Here is a 22,549-nt window from a genome sequence, read left to right as displayed (position 1 = left end):
CCCCACATCGTGCTCCACGTGGGATGTGGAGTCTACTTAATTAAAAAAAAAATATATATATATATATATATATATATATGTATATATATATAGTGCCCCATGAATTAAAGAAGTTGAGTTAAAACAAAACTAAACCAAAAATACAACCTTTTCCCACTTTTTGCTTTAAGAAAAAGTCCCTCCAGAATCTTTCTAATCCTTTGGCTCCTCAAATTCAAAAGTGAATCATTATATCTAAAGAAATTGCAAAAGAAGTAGTTGCCAGAAGGCTAGATATATTACAAAATGAAGCCCAACCCAAATAAACAAAATACCCTGACTACCACAGAAATATAATTTGGAGAGGATTAAGCATGTTATGATAGCTAATGCTAAGTATAATTTTATTTTCTGCCATTTTGGTAAGCCATGCACCACTTCTAAGTGCTCTGTTGGTAGGTTTTTAAAGTCTTTCTATTCATGCTCTTTAATGATATGTTGGGATAGTTGCTGTAGTTTTGTTATTTGCTGCTTGTTAGCACTGTGGACTGTTTCAGGTGGAAAACAACAGGCTTGTAACACAAATGGTTCTATAGCAAAGCGTCCCGCTCTTGATCTCAGCTCATGTCTTGATCGCAGGGTCATGAGTTCAAGCCCCATGTTGGGGTCCACACTGGGCATGGAGTCTACTTAAAAAAAAAAAAGTATAGATCATAGAATGTAAGTAGTGGAAATCATCCCCATGGGTTTGATTTAATCTAGTATTATGTCAAGTGCATTTTGTTGTAACAGTTATTTTGCATTTTAAATTATTTTTTTAAAAGTGAATTTAAATAATACATTATATGTTAAAAAAAGATAGTAAGAAGGGAAAAATGAAGGGGAGGAAATTGAAGGGGGAGACAAACCATGAGAGACTATGGACTCTGAGAAACAAACTGAGGGTTCTAGAGGGGAGGGAGTAGGGGGATGGGTTAGCCTGGTGATGGGTATTAAGGAGGGCACGTACTGAACAGAGCACTGGGTGTTATATGCAAACAATGAATCATGGAACACTACATCAAAAATTAATGATATAATGTATGGTGATTAACATAACATAATAAAATAAAAAAAGTGAATTTAAAATATTTGTTATTCTGGGCTATTTTTTCTTTTTCTTTTTTTTTTTTAAAGATTCTATTTATTTATTTGAGAGAGAGAGAGAGCATGAGAGGGGGGAGGGTCAGAGGGAGAAGCAGACTCCCTGCTGAGCAGGGAGCCTGATGTGGGACTCGATCCCGGGACTCCAGGATCATGACCCGAGCCGAAGGCAGTCGCCTAACCCACTGAGCCACCCAGGCACCCTGGGCTATTTTTTCTTAAAGGTTTTATTATTTATTAGAGCACTTGTGCAGAAGCAGGGGGAGGGGGAGGGGCAAAGAGAGAGGGAGAAGCCGACTCCCTGCTGAGCAGGGAGCCCGGAATGGGACTTGATCCCAGGACCCTGGGGTCATGACCTGAGCCAAAGGCAGACGCTTAACTGACTGAGCCACCCAGGCATCCTATATTCCTATATTCTTGAAAAGAATATAGGAATAATAATAATAGAAAATTAAAAATTTTTTACAGCAGCGATTTACTCCAGAATTCATGGTGGTGTTTTGCTAGTGGCCATTGAGTGTGCTTTCTTGGTCTGTGCGGGGATGTGTGAGGCACATCACAGGAATCTTTGGGACATCAGCGTGGTTTGCTCTGAGCTCAGCTTCACAGTCATTGAAAAAAAATAACACTTTTTTTTTCTGGAAGATATGTAACTTGTTGTGGTAGTTCTTATATTATTGGAGTTGAATTTCCATGCATAGTTTTTAAAATATCAGTATACTTTTTGATAGAATACTTGCCTGTGACTTCTCCATTGTTCGTGTTTATCACTTGTTGGTGCTAGTTTTGTTCTTATGAATATTAGTATTACTTCAGAATGTTAATATGTTATAAAATAAAGGTATAAAATTATAAAGTTATAAAGTTAATGTTACAAAACAAAACATGTTAATATGTTATTAAAATAAATTTAATGTTATAAAATATAATATACGTTAATAAAATAAAGCTAACCTGTACACTATTATAATGTAAATCAGTGTTCTAAAGAAGCCATCCTGCTAGTGGTCTGCTTGACTTTTTGTCCTCCCTTTTCTGTTTACTGCTCATCTTCTTCTAAGCAGCAGACCTTGAGCAGATGAATTTAAATTCTGAGTCTCAAGATCATAGATGAGTTGGCTGAAGAAGAGAAAAACAAGGGTAAGGATCTATAAGATTTTATCCAGAACTGGAATACTTGAAAACAAAAGAAATAGATGGTGGGAGTCATATGTATTCCTGGAGCAGGGGGAGCCCCGGATTTCCAGCCGTCTGCTGCAGACAGCCCTCCCTAGTGTGCACATCACATGCAGGAGTGAGATGTCCCAGGACTCAGCACTGTCCCACGAGGCTCCTGCTCTTCTCGGCCGCAGCACACGGCCTTACTTTGGTGTCTGCCTTGAGGCCAGGGGGAGTACTGCTTGCATTCTTCCCTCCCCCTTTCTGTAGTCAGCATAAGGAGCCCAGAATATCCAGGACCCTTGCATCTCAGATTGTCCCTCACATCTCTCTACGTCGCATTTCTGACCTGATTTCCCGCTGTCCCTGAGCTCCTGAAACTCTGCTTATACCATGTGGAACCCTGTGGATCTAAGAGCTGCTGGGACACAGCAGCAGAGCCACCGAAATCCTCCGTCTTCTCCCTCTTGCTAGAAGAAATTTGGCTCCCCCAGCACATACTGCTTCTCAGTCCCTCTCAGGTGATAGCTGTGTTCTTTCCCACGCCCCTTACTCTGCTCCTGCGGGGGTCTGGGCAGGCGTCCTCCCGTCCTCTTCTGCTTTCACACGCTTTGAATCTCATCTCATTAGATCGTGGCCTGATTACTTCTTCTTTTCCTTTCATTCCTCTCCTTCCAGACAGTTCCTCTTCCATCCTTCCTCTTCCATCCTTAAGGTTCATGATCATTCTTTCTTTTTTTTTTTTTTTGATCAGTCTTTCTGCCACTACGCCTGTCGCAACTGGGGACTTCGGCGTCTGTGTGGATGACCCTTCCGGCCTGCCTGGCCAACCCTACACCTCTCTCGGTGGTCTTCCTCGGCCGCTGGCTGCCTGGGGCCACAGCGCAGGCCTGTCACTAGCAGGACAAGCTCTTGTGCGGTCTCACCATGAGTCACCCTGCCCTCCAGCTTGCTGCCTGAAGTGTGCCATGCCCCGTGGTTCTTCATGCCGTCTGTGCATCTCAGTAACTTTTTACTGCGTTTTCTCCCGCACCTCCTTCAGACCCTTGCTGTCTCACACAGTTTCAATTCCTGGGCCATCGTTTTACTCAGTGCCCTGCTTTCTCAGTTCCCTTTCCCTCTCTCTGCTTGGCCAAACCCTAGCCTTGGTCACAGCCAGCTCTTCACGTTCTCGGCACGCACGCCTGTTCAACTGCCTGCCTGGCCTTTCCTTAAATGTGTGACCAGTATATTAAGCGTACTTTATGTTCTCCTGGAGTCATTTTATGCCTTCTCTTTCCTCAGGACTTCTTCACCATCACTCTCAGCCAATGACCTTGCTTCCTCTTTTCTTGAGAAAATAGAAGCAAGCATGCTGAAATGTTGACAAGCTTTTTCCTTCGTATTGACTCATCTATCTGCACCCCCCCCCCCCCACAGGCTGCCTTTTCTACTGATGCTATGACCGGACTGAAGCTCAGCCCTCCCCTCAGGCACTGGATTCAGTCCCTTCTCCCTGATTCAGGGACACATCTATGACCATTCTCCTGTCTCTCTGACATAACCAGTCTTTCTCCAGCTGGATCATTTCCTTCAGCACAGAGATATGCTATAATTTTTCTCAATAGAATGAACAAATGGAAGGAAGGAAAAGAAAAAAGAAAGAAGGAAATGAAATCAATCTGTGTTGACTTCCTATCCCTTCTGGCTCACCATCTCATTGCTTTGCTTGTCTTCATAGCAGAACTCGTGGGGTTGTACATGCATCGGTTTCATTTCTGTGCTCCGTATTTGGTTTTGGAGCCACTCTCGCCTCCACTGCTGTACTTGACATGCTGTTGTCAAGTTGGCTAGTGACTTCGGAGTCCTCAGCCACACTCCTCATTCCACTTGGTTTTCAGTTCACTACACTCTCCTTGTTCTTTTACTTAAGGAGCTACTGCTTCTCAAAAAACTGCTGGTTTTTCTCTGTGTCCATAGCTTTTTCACACTGGAAAACCTCATGCCTCAGTCCTTAAACTCTTCCCTTTGTTTACCTGCACTCCTTTGGTTATCTGGTCTCATGGCTTTAAATACCATCTATATGCTACTGATCTCCCTTCTGACCTCTCCATCTGTCCACTGACGTTTCCACTTGGATGCCTGATAGGCATCTCAAACATATCTTTGATATGTCCAAAATCAGCTAAAGATCTCATTTCCCGTTTCTGCTTCTCTTATAGCCAACCTGTCTCTATAGGTGGCAAATCCATTCTTTTAGGAGCTCAGGCCAATTCCTTGGAGTCTTTCTCTTAATTCCCGTATGGATTCCTTTTAGCAAAGCTGTTGGCTCTAGCTTCAAAGTATCTGTGTGTCACCACCTTGGTTTGAGCGACAGTCCCCTCTTGGTTAGATTGTTTCCTAATTAGCCTCCATGCATCTGTCTTTGGCCTTATAAGTCAAAGTGTTTGAGATGTAAGCTGGATCTTCTCACTTACTTGCTGAGTGTTCTCCAGTGGCTTCCTTTTTCAATCTGAATAAAAACCAGTTTTTGCAGTGCTTCCCTTTCTGCCCCCCACGTACTCTCTGACTTCCTTTCCTGCAGTCTCCTTGCTGTTCTTCCCTGGCCCACTGCCTCCTGTTCCAGGGCATTGCGTTTCCCTTTTGCCTCCTGTCTTTCAGGGCTTTACCTAAAGATCCCCTTCTCGGTAGGCTTTCCCACACTGGAGCCTTGTGGGTATGACTAATATTGCCAAGCTCCACCTCTGCCCTGGCACTTCTTTCCCTCTTTCCTGCCTTATGTTTTCCTGTAACACTTTCCACTTTCTCCACTTTTTAAATATATGGCCAGTTTCTTCATAGTAGAACAGGAACTGCACAGGGGCAGGGATTTTTGTTTGTTTTCTTCCTTTCCATACTCCTGAGCCCATGATATCCCCAGTCACGTAGTGGGTTGATGGTAAATATTTGTTGCATGAGTAAATGAAGAGATGAAAAACATGCATGATGGAGAGTTGTCATTTTATCCAGAAGGAAGTGAAGAAGGCAGAAGAAATAAAATTTGGTGATAGGATAAAAGAATTACGTGGAGACACTATTTAGGAAGGCCCACAGTAGAGACCTCTGAAGACAAGCCAAGATTGTGGGGCTGGAGGACCTTATGCCCTGGGGTGTTAGTAAAGAAGCAGACATAAGGTGATTTCCCCTAGTGTGAAGCCATGAAATACAAGCAATCAAGATCCATTTCTATCTACTCCAAGACCCCAGAAGAGTAGCCCAACAGAAAGTCCCATTACATTAATTGTGGTAGAAAATCTTTTGTAATTCCTACCCAGGATTAAGAGGATGCATATATCATTAGCATGTTTAAATGTTTAAGTAATGCAACAGCATTAATTGAAATAATTAGCTTTCGTGTGTATATAGCCTATGGGTGTACTGGGTAACTTTAGAAGTACCATAATGAATAGGAATTATTTTTTATTGTTTAAGTTCAAAACCTTGACAGTTCTTTTAATGTAATTTATTTAAAAATATTGTAAACTTTGAACTTAATGATTCAATTCAACTTTGTTAGGTACTAGTTTCATCTTCATGATAAAAAGTTAGTATATCACTTTTGGTAGCAATTACTTTCCTGCTTGATTTAGATCTTTTTTTAAAAAGTCCTTTTTCATTGAAGCTTGTATTCTTTATTCTTAAGAGCACAGAAAATGTACTTGTTTCATGTTTGTGGAGTGTCAAGTTGCAGTACCTTTGTATTCTGAAAAATAGAAGATTGATAAAAATTAACTCATTCAATCTTCTCGTGGAACGTAGTTACCTGTCAGAAGCAATTGGTCACCATCAGTCTTAGAATCTTGCTTATTTATCACTACATTGAGTTTGCCAGGCAGTTTTATGATGATGTCAAGGTTTATGGTGGTATTTATGCTTGGTTTAGAGTAGTTACATCCTGTCAGAGGCATTTTTTATCATTACTGTCAGTACAGTTTGCTGACTTGGTCATTCCTTATCTGAATTAAGGTAACACCCATAATGTAAGGGAGCTTGTATCACATCTTGTGTTCTCTACATACCTTCCTCTTGACTTTCTTTAGCTATTCTTCTATAGTCTAGCAATGGTTATTCTAGGAATACGATTTACTGTTGGTTATAGCACTGAAATTGAGAATATCTCAAATGTATCAGACCCTGGGCCACTTTGAGCAGTGATGGGCTTGGACTGGCTGAAGGTGATCAAATACCAGCTCTCATCAACAACATACATATCAAAAATTGTTGATACTCAGTGACCCCCTCCTTTTGGCAATACTGTGATAGAAGAAAGTGTCTAGTAATATCTTGACTTCCTGAGCTAACAGGAAAGAATATTAACTCTACTGTTGAAGTTAATTAAATGGTTTCTTTCTAACATGATTACCAACATTTGGGTCCAAATGTCTGAAACAATGAGAGATGCCTTGTTAACAATTTATTCGGCTTCTTGGGCCATATAACCACTTTCTTGACTATAAATTGTGGCCCAAACAAATGATCTGTTGCAAGATGAAATGAGGTGACTGAAGAGATGTAAGATAAGATATATTATCAGTAGATGAGCAATAGTTTGGAGTAACAACCTATAGAATAACTTAAGAGTCAAGTATCATATAGTCTCTGAAATTTAGAGAAAGATTGCTGTACATAAATGATCGAAATTTGTTAGCAGAAGAAAAAATTTAATATACACGAGCTACTTGTTCAGCCACAACCTATTTGGATGATAGTATTCACTATCTTAATATCTTATCTAGTTTAAGATCTACCAATAACTTATATCTAAGGTTTAAAAAAAAAAGCCAAACAATTACTTTGATTGCTTGATTTTTTTTAAAAAAGATTTTATCTATTTATTTGAGAGAGTGAAAGAAAGAGAGCACGAGTGGAGTGAGGGGCAGAGGGACAAGCCATCTCCCTGCAGAGCCTGATGCAGGGCTTAATTCCACGACCCCCAGATCCCGACCTGAGCCGAAGCCAGAGGCTTAACTGACTGAGCCACCCAGGTGCCCTGGTACGTAGCTTTTTATAATGTTCTTAAAACTGATTGTTTAATGTCTTACTGTGGTCGTTTATAATGAAAGTATATTTGATTCTTCAAATTGTGTTGGATATGAAATGTCTTATAGTACTTGATTTCTGTACTTAGCCATATTTTTGTGGATATGTCACGAGTAAATAGAAACTAATATTTTAACAAATATTAGCATTGCAAATGAAATAGAAATAGAGTGTTTGAGTGTATGAATTGTCAATCTCTTTTATAGATAATAACAGAGTTTGCTGATGCTGAGATAGATGCTTTAGAGATTTGAATGTCCGGGCTTCAGTTTTCAAAAACTTTCTGGGGCCTGCCTCATTGGCAGTGGCTCTGTGCTGAACAGTAATTGCTGTTTGCTTAGAGGATGGAGACTGTTCACTCTATGAAGTTTTAGGAGTCTTGGGCTTTAGACAACAAAATTATCTGTCTAAGTGATTAGAAATAATTAAAAAGTACTTGAGGGACCTCACAATCTGTTGATAGAGATCACATTGGTCAATTTAATGTATTAAGTACAATCAAAATTTTAAAGAGTTACTTAGGCAACAGATTTTCTAATCAACTTTCTTTGGTTATATGCTAAATTTAAAAAAATGAAAAACTAATCTGTTTATACTAGAGATGTCTACTTCTAAATAGTATTCATTATGAGACTTAGTTTAGGACACTAAATTGTCTAGGGAGATTCGTTGCTTCACATTATATGAGTTGTTTACATACCAATTTAGAGATTTATATTTATTTTAAAAATGCATTACATATTTTAAATAGTATCTGCCCTTTAACATATGAGTATCAGTTAAAGCTTTTTTATGCATTAAGGCTTAGTTATTGAAGAAATGCTGGGCTTTGGGAAATTTTGTTATCTTGGACGCAAAATATTTTTAATACCACACTAGTTTTTCAGCTTAAGAAAAAGCCGGGAAGAGTTGCCTTCAGCTATTAGTTTTCCTGAATCCAAAGAGACGGGTGGGACAGGATCAAAAATACTTACTTGATCAAAGTTATTGGCTCTGAAGGTATTCTTACCTGTGTAAGGAAGATGAAAGGTGTTGTTTTTATTGCACGCTAGTAACAGTGTAATTTTGAACTAATTGGTGTTGAACTGCCAATCACCTAGGGGAATGCAAATAGATACTCTTCTAATTTCCTTTGAGGTAGTGACATCTTATGTCGAGGCTGGAAGAAAAACAGAATAATACCGTTAAATTGACCTTAAATGAGCTGCTTTGTGGTTTTCTTGGAGAATCCCTTTTTATTTTTCATGACTAGTCCAGACAGGTTTTGTCTACCGATTTGACTTATTGACTAGACAATGCTGACATGGAGCATGTTAGATTCATTTTGAAATAAAGTAAGGATAATACAATTGTTCAGGATATTTTGATGATTTTTTTTTAGTGCAACTTAAATTCCCGTCACATTCCAATGTGTTTGCAGTGTGTCTTGATTCCTTACAATAGCCATCATTCCTTTTGGTCATTTGCACTGGAAGACTCTGCCTAAACACGCTTGCTCTTCTCACTAAGGTAATGATACATATATAGTAAAGGATGGTAATGTCTTTGAAAATTGTGTTATTCCAGGTGAATCAAAGCATGCTTTGTTTGAAGATAATGAGAATGTATTCTTAATTTTTGTATGCAAGTCAGTATTTATTAACTGTTGTGTGCCTAGCGTTGTGTCGCCTGAAAAAAACACAGCATTTCAGATACTACTTTAGTTATTTTTCCTTTGAAAAATATAGTGATTGGTCTAGATATTTGTATTGAGCTTTGCAGATACCACACCCACAAAGTAGGCATTTCTTTCTTTTCACGTAACTTAAAATTGGCAGCAGGAATACTGTTTCTTCTGATACCTATTCCATTTTAAAATTCTGAATATTCATCAGATTATTTTTCTTTAGCACTGAACTGGTTACTGGAATAATGCTTCTTTATAAATACAGGGAATGAAGTATAGTTTGGAATTGTATTTGTAATTAATCAGATAGAGAAGTTAAATGAGCATTAACTACAGATACACACCATATAATTTATGAAGAAATGGGGTAAAAAGCAAAAGATATCTCTAAGACTGTTATGTAGTCTAAGCTTTGATGCAAAGACACTTGAAAACCTTATAATACCATGCCATCTTACTGTAAGTCTCCTTCTTATATGGAGATAATTATTGATTCCATAATTTAATTGTCTCCCTTTGGCTTTGGCTACCAGAAACTCTATAAACTACATTCATAGTCAAAGTTTAGTAGTTTTGGGCCACACTTCCTGAATATCTCTGTCTTTAACCCTGTTCTCCTATAACCTGAATATCTGTGTCTTTAACCCTGTTCTCCTATAAATGTCAGTTATATATTGACTAGTAAAATGATTAAACTCAGGAGCTCTGGAAATACTGTAGAACAGTTTAGTGCATTCAAGACCTCAGGCTCTCCAAAAGAGAAGGTATTGAATTTCTCTCTCTTCAGTGATGGACACAAGTGAGGAAGGCGATGCAGAGGGCACAGTACTTACCTTTCCTAGGAACCCAGGGCAAGACTAGAGTTTAGTGATTCTCCAGGAGGGCTTAGAAAAAGAGCCTCTGAATTCCCCTAGTGCATTAGCACCTTTGCCATCTTGCACTTTGGGTGTGAATCCTCTGTTTTCTTTCTCCCTCTGAGAAAGGAGTACAGCTGCAGAGAGAAACCCCAGAGCACCAACGCTTCTTCTTCCTGCATCGTTGTTTCTGGCCAGTTCATCCCCAGGCCCCCAAAACAGAAATTGCTGGGCCCTCAAAGTGGTTTGTCATTGTTTGAAGGACTGTCTGACTTGATTAAGTGTGAAGGGAACAGTAGCAGTGCATAAAGAAAAATGATCACTTGCTTAAGGCTGAGTGATGAAGGTTAAGATGAGTATCTACAACAATGATTCCCACTGAAGTTAAAAGTTAATGGAGAGACAAATAAGAATTTGTACTTAGTCCCCAAAAGTAATATGGGCTTTTTTTTTTTTTAAAGATTTCATTTATTTATTTGACAGAGAGAGACACAGCGAGAGAGGGAACACAAGCAGGGGGAGTGGGAGAGGGAGAAGCAGGCTTCCCGCTGAGCAGGGAGCCCGACGCGGGGCTCGATCCCAGGACCCTGGGACCGTGACCTGAGCTGAAGGCAGACGCTTAATACCTGAGCCACCCAGGCGCCCCAGTAATAGAGACTTTTAAGGAGCTATAATTAGAGAAGAAAAAAGACCACCTGGAATGTGAAAAAAGTTAAAAATTCAGTAGACAAAAGATGAAATAGACCTTATGGTAGGCAGAATAGTGACCCTGCAAAAGTATCCAAGTCCTAACCACCCTGATCCCATAAACATGTCCCCTACATGGCAAAAAGGACTTTGTAAGGTAATTAGGTGGGGTCTCAAGATTATCCCAGATGATCTGGTGGGCCCAGTGCCCTCACAGCATTGTCATAAGTGAGGGTTAGAGAAGGAGATGTGACAGTGGAAGTAAAGGTGTCTAGTGACCTGAAGAGGGAACCATGAGCCAAGGAGTGCAGGTGCCTCTAGAAGTTGGAAAAGACAAAGAAACAGATTCTCCCCTAGAATCTCCAGAAGGAACACAGTCCTGCTGACACCCAGATTTCAGGCTTCTGACCTCTAGAACTGTAAGATAATAAATTAGTGTTTAAGCCACTAAGTTTATGGTACTTTGTCACAGCAGCAATAGGGAATGAGTGTAGTCTTTCTGAAAACTGAACTAATTATCTGGTAGAATCAAGTGGGAGAACTATTTCATGTCACAAGCCAAAAGTACAAAGAGAAGGAAACACCAATGAAATGGCAGACACAGACTAGAGCTAAGCTGCTTAATCTAAATAGTAAGCATCTAGAAGGAGGAAAAAGAACAAGTAGAAAAAAAATAAGTAAATAGATAATAGAAGAAAATGTCAATGAACTGAAGAAAAATTTTAGTGCAGATTAAAAGACCACAGAGTCCTAGACAAGATTATTAAACGGGACATTTAAAAGATCTAGATTTATTGTGTAACATTGTTGAATTCCAAGAATAGTGATAATAAAACACCTTACAAGCTTTCACATAGAAAAATCACTTATAAAGGAGAGAGAAATCAACATTAAACTTCCCGTTTGTAACCTGCTAAGGATTATTGAATAATATCATTAGTTTTAAAGGTGTGGGGGGGAAAGATTGCAATGAAAAACTCATATATTTATAAATATGTCGTATGTATATTAGGGCCAAAAAAGACATTCATTTATTCCTTCATTTCTTATCTGTATATTGAGTATCTAATTTGTGCTAGGTACTATTCTAGGCATTAAGGATATGGCAACTTTTATATTGAAAGAAAAATTTAATAATAATCTTATACGAAATATTTAATTAATTAATTAATTAATTTGAGGGGGTTAGGGGAGGGGCAGAGGGAAGGAAGAGTCTTAAGCAGGCTCCATGCTCAGCGTGGAGCCTGTCCCAGGGATTGGTCTCACGATCCTAGATCATGACCTGAGCCGAAATCAAGAGTTGGACACTTAACCAACTGAGTCAACTCAGGTGCCCCGGTATACTAAATTTTTTTTTTTCTAAAGATTTTATTTATTTATTTGACAGAGATACAACAAGAGAGGGAACACAAGCAGGGGGAGTGGAAGAGGGAGAAGCAGACTTCCTGCTGAGCAAGGAGCCTGATGTGGGGCTCGATCCCAGGACCCTGGGATCATGACCTGAGCTGAAGGCAGATGCTTTAATGACTGAGCCACCCAGGTGCGCCTATACTAAATATTTTTAAAGCAATCCCAGCAAAATCCAGGGTTTAGGAGGAATGGGTGGGAAGCAATGAAAGAATAGATAAAAGTATCATGAAAGCTTCACCTTGGTGCAGGAAGGTTATTCAGTAAGGCATCACTAGGGTTATAACTATGTTATATTTAAAAAAAGTACAAGTCTACTTTTGTTAACAGTGAGAAAGTAACCACTGAAGTGCCAAATTAACATAGGGAAAAAGAATAAACGGAAATTCTACTAGCTGGGAAAAGAAGAAAAGAAAGAGCAAAATAAACAGAAATTATGAAATTACATTAAAGAAGAAAGAGCCACCAGTCTTCATATCAAGCCAACTTGTGGATGGCAGCACTCAGTCCCTGGATGTCACTGTTGTGCTGTGGGAAAAAACCCACTTTGAAGCCCACTCTGTGTCTAAACTTCTAATTTCATGAAATTATTTTCTTTTTTTAAAAGCTACTTTGAATTGAGGTTTTTGATTGAGTGGAAAACATCCTAATAAATACAGCTCATTCACATATGAGAACAATGAGGTTCAGAGAATGAGAACTTGAGAAAACCCCAGTAAAATTTTGGAATTTAGTAGACCTGAGAAAACCTTAGAAGTAACCAGTTTAGCAGACCCAAGGAAGCTAAATCCTAAGCCATCTGTGCTTGATTTATATCCTGGAATCTCCCAAAGTCTCAAGAGGTGGCACCACCAGATAAGGAGGTAGAGATGAAGTGGAGTAAGTTTAAGGTAAGGAGGGCTCGTTGAAGATCCTGTTGGTGAAGCATTTTGTTCTCTACACTTTTTCCCTCCATCCAAGGCACCAGGCTCTTTCCTAGCCCAAGAGAAGAGTGAGGGTGGTTCTCCAGAGAGTGAAACAGAGTCTGTGGCCTGGTGAAGTAGAGGATGGGGTGTGGGCTCACAGGCTCCCATCTCCCTTCACTTGGACAGCCAAGCTTCAATACCCCAAGGAGATCAGAAGAGTCTTATCTGGGGAGTCTGTCTAACCCAGGAGGAAAGCCCCACAGAAGCCAGCAGTAGGGTGTCCTCCATGAAAGGCCTGACTGGGTTACCCAGTAAGAAGTTGTCAGCCACCACCTACACACTCTTGGGTTTCACATGAGCATGTTTAATGCTTTGTTCTTTTTTTTCCCCCCAAGAATTTTATTTATTTGGGAGAGACAGAAGAGCCTATGCGAGCGGGGGGAGGAGCAGAGGGACAAACAGACTTCACGCTGAGTATGGAGCCCCATGTGGGGCTTGATGTCACAACCCTAAGATCATGACCTGAGCTGAAACCAAAAGTTGGAAGCCCTAATCAACTGATGTCCCAGTGCTTTATTCTTAAATATAAGCAGGCAGCTACGGTTCATCAGACTTCTGAGCCACATGAAAGGAGAGGTCAAAACAAGTAAGACCACCGGGGGAGACAATATACACAGAGAAAATATTTAAAAATAAACCTGTTGTTAATATCCTGAGAGAGACCAGGAGTGCAGTCATGACAAAGGCCAGGATTTCATAAAAATGGAGTATCTAGTGAACAGAAAGTGACTCTTGATAATTAGAAATAATGACTTATCTAAAAGACTGGAAGATAGAGAACTTTTTTAGAAGATAGGTCAAAATGACAAAAATAGGAGAAGAGTTTAGAATATTAGAGAACCAATTCAGGATATCTAACATCCAAATAATAGGAATTCCAGATGGAGAGAGGAGAGATTCCTAGATCCGAAGGATGTGAATTTGGAGATTGGAAGGGCTCATTAGTGCCCCACATAGTACGTGGAAAGGGACTCACTGCAAGAACATTGGGAACAAAGATCCCACACATTTCACAGGATGGAAAGCAGTTCACACTCAAGGGGACAAGAAGAAGAACTTTAGACTTCTCAGAAGCAGCATTAGAAGCTGGAAGACAATGGAACAATGACAATAATTCTGAAGGATAGTTTTACCCTAGATTTCCTTATTTAACCAAACTATAAGAGCAAAAGTAAAATATCCAGGCCCCTCAGAATACCAGGCTCCTGAGCAGGGTCCCTGAGGACTGGGGCGGTGGTGTGGCCTGAGCAGAAGCACAGCGGGGGAGAGTGGCAGGAGGTGGGATCAGACGCGGCAGGGGCCAGACCATGGTGCAGAATGTGGGTTTCACAGTCAGGGCAACGGATGAAGGGCTCCTCTGTGACCCCAGCGGCACTCAGCTCCCTGCGGGGCTTACTGACTTGCTCACTCTGCTCCCAACTTCACACACAACCAGCTTTGCTCTCGTTCACATTCAGACTCAAGACCATTCAGATATGCTTCCAATTCTAGAAAAAAATCTGTGCCTGATTTGATTTTGTCAAGAAAATAGCAGACGTGGTATGTGATATACCTACACGATGCAGGGAAGCTGCTGACAGTCACTCATTATGACCAACACGGCAATTCATACAGATCTACCTACTAAGAAACGCACCCTTGAGAAGCAACGTGGAGGACTCAGAGTCAGTGGAGAGAGTCCAGTCTGTAGGTAAGTTAAAGAAAATTAAAATAATCATAATGAGCTATTTGTCCATAAAGCTCACATCTTAAAAATCCTAAGAACTCGGCGGGTCAGAAAGAAGAGTTTTAATTGACAAGTACACAGACTTCCACAGGCAGGCAGGAAGTTTTCAAGAGTTCACAGGGTGCTGCTGGGCTTGGGGCGGAGTGGAAACCCAAGGAGCACCTTCTGGGTTCATCTGCGGTGCTCTCTTCAAATCATGAACGGTTAGGGCTTAATAAAACCACTGCTATTGTCACATAGCCGTAAGAATCTGTTATTTCACGAAATACTGAGTCACAAATAAACGTCAGTGGACTATTTTCGGCTGACGGCACACACCCTCAAGGCCCGTGAACAGAGAATGCGGATAATCTTCAAGGAAAAATAAAACACAAGTTCACTTTACAAGTGAAAACTATCATAGAAAATGTATCTTCAACTAAGACTGAAATACCACACAGGAAGCAGAAGGTTGAGTTTACACGCATTGTATATTTTGGTCAAATGTTCGTATAGTTTGCTTTTTAATGTTAAAAATCTCTAGAAGCTCAAACCTCAAACACTAAGTTGACAGAGTAATTATAATTATCATCACTATACTTAGTAATGTGCTAATTTATAGAATTTTAAAATTTAGACCTCCGCTCGTCTAGTAAAGTACTTTACAGTAACATGACCTATGAACAAGAAAACATTAAGCCTACCATTTTGAGAATTACAGAGATAGATCATAAGGTAATGGATACCAGTTACTTTAAGCTCATTTTATTGCTAACTGACCAACTGTGATTTTGTGATCAAGAGATCCATTTCAAATGAAGTGGAAAAGCTGTCTGCCATTTTAGACAGTCACGTGAACAAGAAGGCCACGGTGGCCCTCGCTGTCACACACACCGAAACGGAGCCCCTGGACTCTGCGCAGCGTCAGGAGTGTCAAGAAGGGGCGCCGCAGCCGAGCACAAGGCTGACCGGGGAGCAGGCGCCTCCTGGGGGCTCCTTCCTGACCAAACAGTCCCACCTGGCCTCACCTCACCGCCGGGAAATGTCGGAGGAGGGAACCCGAGCCCTGGAGCAACAGGAGGCCTATTTCCCTCAGTGCCACGGTGGGGCCAGGACCCCACTCAGCCCACCCGCTGCCTGCTGCATTCAGATTGTCCTGTGATACGACGGTGCAGTGGCGCTTGGCGGCACTCGGGCTCCCGGCTGAGCCAGGCCCTGCGCCTGCAGCGCTCCCCAGGGAACGCAGCCGCCCAAAAGGCCTCACACACTCCTGCCTGACTGAGGCGTATGTGTAGATCTTAATCTGAGCAAAAGAAAAGTCATTTTAATGAGAAGTTCTATCAAAAGTAATCAAAGCTTTTTCCTGTAAATTGTCATCTGTGGGAAATGGCACAGATACCGTTTTATCTGAATCTCCCCCCAAATTTTTCATTTTGGGACATCTTTAACCTCTTTTTGGGGGTGTGGAGCCCAATGTGGGGTCTAAATCCATGACCCCAAGATCAAGACCCGAGCTGAGACAAAGATTCGGATGCCCACTGAGGAAGCCATCCAGGCGCCCCATCCACCTCTTCCTGACACACCGTGGATGGCAAGGGATGGCACCAAGATCCTCACTGGCTGCACTCTCCCAACGCTGGGCACGTGGAGGGGAACATTCAAGTCTCTTCTAGGAATCTGGACCTCTGCCCTGGGCTTGAGACCAGTGTATTCTGTTGCCTGCAGACGATCCTACCTCAGACTCATCACAGATCTCCTCTACATGGATATATACAATGGAGGGTAACATTCCCCCTTCCTCGTCTTCCGGTGCCAGACAAAACAAAACAGAGAAATCTACTCTTTCTCAAGGAGGAGGAAACACTCCTTGGGACCACCTGTCACCTGAGCCAGAACTGCCGAAGGACTCCAGGCTCCTTTTCCCTTTCATTTCCCTTATCTCAATAATCAACTCTGGCCCACTCAACCTCCCCAATTCTCCGAACCCTCTTTCTATGCTCCATCAGGAAGAGGCATGGCTAACTGAATTTTACAGGATTAAGGCTAGGTATGACTTGTACTGATTTTTTAATTTCCAAATTTACCAGTTCTGTGATCTTGGACAAATGACACACTTGATCTTTCTGAGCCTGTCATAGTACCTCTAAAATGCCATCTACAGGGAAGGTCACTGTCGGTATCGGCACTCATGCATAAAAGCAGGTTACGGAATTATGTTACTGGAGCAGAATATCACTGTCTCAACAGTCGGGAGAAGGTTTTATAGAAAAGATGAGCCCTGAGCTAAAATGGAACGGACCCGGGCGGGCAGCATGTTGCGCACCACTAGGGGAAGGCGGGTCGTCAGCAAACCTCCTGAGCTTGGAAGGTACCGATGGCACGTAAGTGGAACAAAGGTGGGTACACACCTAAATCCACCGAGAGTCCACCTGAACCGCATCAACTACACACACAGACACAAAGAATGTACAGCCTTCGGCCCTAAGAAACAAAAAATCTGGTAAGGTATGAAAGTAGTTTAAATTGGCATATGCAAATTCTACATCACATTATTAAGTTTTTGAATGGGTGTGGGAAGATGAGAGATTGGAAATGAAATAGGAGAAATAAACGGAGCTTCGAGGTTCCAGATCAACTGAAGCAAAAAATGCCAGAGCCACAAGGAGAGTCAGAAGCTGCACACGAGGCAGCGGGATGCCCGGGAGTGTGCCAGGACCTGGGGCCCCCCAGAGGGCTCCGAGAACACACCCTTGCTCCGTGCCACACTTAGGGAGACGGGGGCACAGTAAGGACGGTCTTCAGGGAGACTCACCTTTTCGCCTTCTGTTCAGAGTGATGTCAGCCCCAGCTCCTCAACATCCCCCACAATCAAATATTAATCATAGGCTCAGATTATCAGGGTGAATGGCAACAGGTAATTTAGGCCTTCCCCACCATTCAGAGTTGTTTCAGTGTTTACGTGGGGGGGCCACGTGAACTACTGCATACACTATGCGCCAGCTGGAGTCGAGAGGGTGTGTGTGTGTGTGTGTGTGTGTACTGACAGGTAAAACACACCATACAGCAACAGCATAAAGATATTTATGCAGGAGTGAGGCCAAATATTTTGTGTCAATACGTGAAAGAGATAAATATTCCTATTAAAGGGCCAGCACTTCCTGTAGTTCATAAATAAGAGTACTAATTAAATGCAATTTGGTACACCTTAAAATGAAATGTCTCTGGTAGTCTAAGAATAAAGGAATGGCAAAGGTGTATAAGACCCCAAATTAAGCATGTAGCGGTTGTGTCAAAATATTCATAAGAAAGCTATAACCAGGCTAAAAAAGACCAGATGAACAGGTGGAAGGCAGGGATGCCTGGGTGGCTCAGTCAGTTAAGTGTCTGCCTTCAGCTCAGGTCATGATCCCAGGGTCCTGGGATCGAGCCCCACATGGGGCTCCCTGCTCGGCAGGGAGCCTGCTTCTCCCTCTGCCTGCCCTGCCTGCCCCCTCCCCTGTTTGTGCACGCAGTCTCTCTCTGACAACCAAATAAATAAAATCTATAAAAAAAAAAAAAAAGAAAAAAGGTTGAAGGCAGAAAATCAGATGCTTTTCAAGGTTGGAAAAGCTCAGCTCAACTCTCTACCCGAAGGGGACAGTAACCACAGTGAAACCAGGGCAGAGTATAGGACTGGGAGGAAACGCCCCCCAGTGCCCCCACGATGGAGCCCTGCAAATAGAGCGGGGACGAGTCACGCCCTTGCTGGGCTGCAAGGCTGCAGCAGCAGAGGCACACCCCTGCTCTGAGGTCGGACCGGGGCACTGGGCCTTGAATATCCAGGCTACGCACAGTGAGGCAGTGCTGGGTTCTGGGTTCTGGGAGCACCAGTGCACTCTCAGTTTTCCTGAATCAGTTTCAATAAAGTGTGTAATTACGGGAGCAGAACATGAGCCTGAGACCGCTAACACCATCTGTGCAGGCAGGTGAGGAAGATGGGGCACAGAAGACACTTAAGCGGAAGAAGGCAGAGTCAGCAGACGGGGAGAAGACCCAGAGGGCACTGGGCTTCTTGTTCGAGCCACACCCAACAGATCGCTCTTCTCATCTTCTTTGCACCTGTTTGACACACAAAGTCCCCCTTTAACTTAATTTACAAACCGCATCTATAGATCTTTCATGAAAAAGTACCACAGTCTAATGAAAAGGCAAATGAGATAAATATATTTGCAAATATGAAAGAGCTGTTCGTTATCATATGAAAAGACAACACAAACTGAAACAAGAAGAGCCAGAAGGACAAAGGCCTGAAGAGTGAATCCAGCTACTGGTGCAGTAAAGACCACTTTACCCTGAGAAGGAACAGAAGAGACCAATTGAGGCCACAGCAGGAGTGAGGTGTCCTCAACCCAAGAATGCAAACTCACAGCCCCCAGACTCCAGAGCCTGAGACCTCCACCTCCAAGTATATACCAACTCTCGTGGATGGTGATGACAGTGTTTTGCTTTTTTGTAACGTTTTCTTTTTAAAGATTTTATTTATTTATTTGACAGAGAGAGACACAGTGAGAGAGGGAACACAAGCAGGGGGAGTGGGAGAGGGAGAAGCAGGCTCCCCGTGGAGCAGGGAGCCCGATGCGGGGCTCGATCCCAGGACCCTAGGACCATGACCTGAGCCGAAGGCAGACGCTCAATGACTGAGCCACCCAGGCGCCCCGCTTTTTTGTAACTCCTAACTTTGAAGTTGTTTTTAGACTCACAGAAGTAGCAAAACCAGGGGAGTTCCTGGGTGCTCCCCCAGTGGTGACACCTTAGGGCATGAAACACACTCTGCACAGCCAGTGTTACAACACGATTAAGTCAAACGCAGGCTTCATTCAGGCTCTGTCAGGTTTTACACACACTCTTCTGCTTTATGTGTCCCAAGGACAGATTCGTGTTACACCCTGTCCACCATCGGGATCAGACAGTTCCATCTCACAGTCCTCAGGTTAACCCCCAACAGTGCTAGCTGCCCCCAACCCGAACCCTGGCAACTGCTGAACTGTCCGTCATTATAATTTTCTAACTTTAAGAACATCCTATAAATGCCCAAGTTGTTCTATGTATCAATACTTTATTCCTTTTTATGAATGGATAGTATTCATCGTATAGATAGACCATAATTTATCCAGGTCACATTTTTTTTTTACTGTCACCTTGCATTCCCCAAATTTGCTATGATATAGTTGCACTTTGTTGTTAAAACAAAGCCTGCTGCATTCTCAAGAATAAAGTTTATCACATTTGGGGCCTGAAAACTTTACCTACCCTTGGAAAGTACTGCCAACAAAGTTAATCAGAGAGTTTCATTCAAATTTGTCTAACTTTCATTATACAAAACTGCAAGAAAGTTCTGGGATCTTGGGTAACGGTAGGCTATACTATTTGAACCAATGTTCCCACTGAAAACAGTAAGAAATACTGTATAAAATGTTTTTGAAATTTCTTAAAAGAAATAAGGCACTGACTAGATACGAATTTCTGGGTCGAACCCTCATCAGTTTCCACAAAGGTTAAGTGATCACGGGCCAGGCCCCAAGAATTTGAATTCTCTCTTCAACAGACTACCTGTGCAGGAGCAAAAACAAAGACCGGGACCATCAAAAGGTGGAGGTCCAACAAGAGGCCCTTCTTTCCCTGAGAGGCAGGGCTGTGAGGGGCTACACTGTCACACTAAGGGGGAAGCTGGAAAGGGAGGCAGGTGCATGTGGAGATGGCACCAGGCTCACATGATTCGGTGACTGTGAATCTCCAATTTGGGGGAAGATGTTCCAAGACAGGTGGTACCTCCAAGTACACCGCAGAAGCAAGTGTAGAGTTTTCAGAAACACGTCACTTTCATCTTTGATCTCCCATTACTCATATAATTAGCTTTTCAAATACAATTACCAAAGAAAACCTCCCCAAATAAACCAAAAACAAAACACAACAACAAACAGCACAGCACTCAGGGGACCGTACTAGGAGCGAGAGCCAGAAGGGAAAAACAAGAGGAAGGATCAACAAAAGCAGCAGATCCCACACGTTACTGACACAGGCTGTAAAACAGGGAACGTACGGAAAACCAGAAAGACATGTGCAAGGCAGAGACAAACATAAAAATGAATAAATCAATGTGATGAAGACACCAAACAGAATTTCCCAAACTAAAAAGTATCAATAACTGAAATTAAGAACTCAATTGGTTTGACAGAGGCCTAGACGCAGCCACAGATGAGATCAGTGACTTGGAAGTCGGATTGCTGGGAATGATACAAAATGGAGAATGGGGACAGAAGGTGGAAAATAGGGAAAAACAGGAGAAAGAAAGTGGGGTTAGGACACTGAACAAATCCCACATTCATGTCCCCAAAAGAGAGGGGACAGAGCAGTATATAAAAGGAGACAACAACCAGTTTTCTGGGATGGGAAAGGACCAATCCACAGACTGGTGCATTCGAGAAACGCACCAAATCCTAAGCATTATATGAAAAGCAGCTTCTGTCCCCACACAGCGCCCAAGCCCAGAGCAACAAGACACAGGTCGGAAAACTGCTGCAGGGCGGAGGGCACCAAGGAGCAGCGTGGGGCACGCAGGTGGAACTGTTTCAGGAAGGAAAGCCAAACAGAAATCTAGAGCATTCCCAACAAACCCATAGTAAACAAAACAATAAATTTTTGACAGAAGGAAAATCATTCTACATGAAAGGCCTGACGTATAAGAAGAAATGAAAAAACACACGGATACACCAAAGTGCATAAAGAATGTAGAAAACGACAGTATCTTTGGGACTTAAGAATGACTTGAATTTAAATACACGACAAAAGTGGCACAAGGTCGAAAGGGTGCAGGGAGGTAAACGTTACTCTGAGACAATATGTAAAGGAAGTAACTACCTGCAGATTTGATAGACTGAGAATAATGATCTCAGTTCACAGGCTAACTACTAAAAGAATAAATATGGCTTAAAATCTTCTAAACTAGTAGAGAAGAAAGTGGAACTCTACTAGAATTATAAAATGGTAAGACAGGAGAAAAATACAGAGCAGGTGAGTCATACTAAAAAAACAAAATAAGATGATAGGTTTAAACCAGAAATACAACAGAATCACAGTAAGTGTGTAGGCACAGTTTGTCAGAGTAGGTAAAAATGAAACGTAAGAGACACACATATACACACACACACAGAAGGGAAAGTGCATATTTAACCTATGGTCATGGTCTGGGGGTTATGGGGTCAAGCCCCGTGTCAGGCTCTGTGCTCAGCTTGGAGTCTGCTTGAGGATTCTCTCCCTCCCTCTCCCTCTCTCTCCCCCATTCTCTCTCTCTCTCTCTCAAATAAATAACTTTAAAAAAAAAAGGCTTTAGCAGAGACAAAGTCACTTTATAATGAGAAAATGCTTAATTCAGCAGAAATATTTAACAGTTTAAATTTGTATACATCTGATATCAAAGCCACAAAATATATAATGCCAGCAATAGAATTCCAGAGAAAATAGATTCCCAATACCAATGGGAGATTTCCACCTGACGCTTTGCAAGTGTGACAGAAGGCACAGAAAAGCCAGCGGGGGTGCGGAGAAACTAAAAAACAAGATTAACAATCTCGGCCTAACAGACGTGCACACATTCCAGCAATCCAGCACCCAGGTTTAAGTCAACTAGACACCCAGCCCTACAATGCATCTCAGCAAAGCGCATGCATCTGAAATGACTAAGATACATTCTTTGACAACAACATAAAAAAATAAATATGAACACAGATAATAATTAGGAAATGCAAATATGCTTATAATAACCACAGGTCAAAGAAGAAATCACAGTGGAAATTCTGTACTGACAGTAACAAAAATACCACGTACAGAAGCATCTGGGATGTAGCCAAAGCAGTACTTCTGTGTGAATTTATAGCCTCAATGACATATT

The 22,549-nt window shown here is 41.9% G+C and overlaps 1 protein-coding gene across 1 annotated transcript in view; it reads right to left on the bottom strand.

Annotated features, from left to right (window-relative positions):
- Positions 1–482: 482 nt before the first annotated feature.
- LOC148161700 (putative phospholipid-transporting ATPase IIB) overlaps positions 483–22,549 on the bottom strand; it is a 93,264-nt gene continuing 71,197 nt past the window's right edge. The window contains exons 7-8 of the mRNA XM_088020627.1: positions 8,348–8,497; positions 483–665 (exon numbers count right to left, since the gene is read on the bottom strand). Coding sequence (XP_087876753.1) covers positions 8,461–8,497 — 37 coding nt within the window. The 3' untranslated portion in view covers positions 483–665; positions 8,348–8,460. The remainder of the gene's footprint in view (positions 666–8,347; positions 8,498–22,549) is intronic.

Source organism: Eumetopias jubatus, unplaced genomic scaffold (assembly GCF_037043125.1).
Source record: "Eumetopias jubatus isolate StellerSeaLion01/CBP00866 unplaced genomic scaffold, mEumJub1_p1.0 scaffold_89, whole genome shotgun sequence".
Taxonomy (NCBI): Eukaryota; Metazoa; Chordata; class Mammalia; order Carnivora; family Otariidae; genus Eumetopias; species Eumetopias jubatus.
Note: the sequence above shows the minus strand (reverse complement) of the source record. Positions and strands in the feature narration are given on the sequence as shown.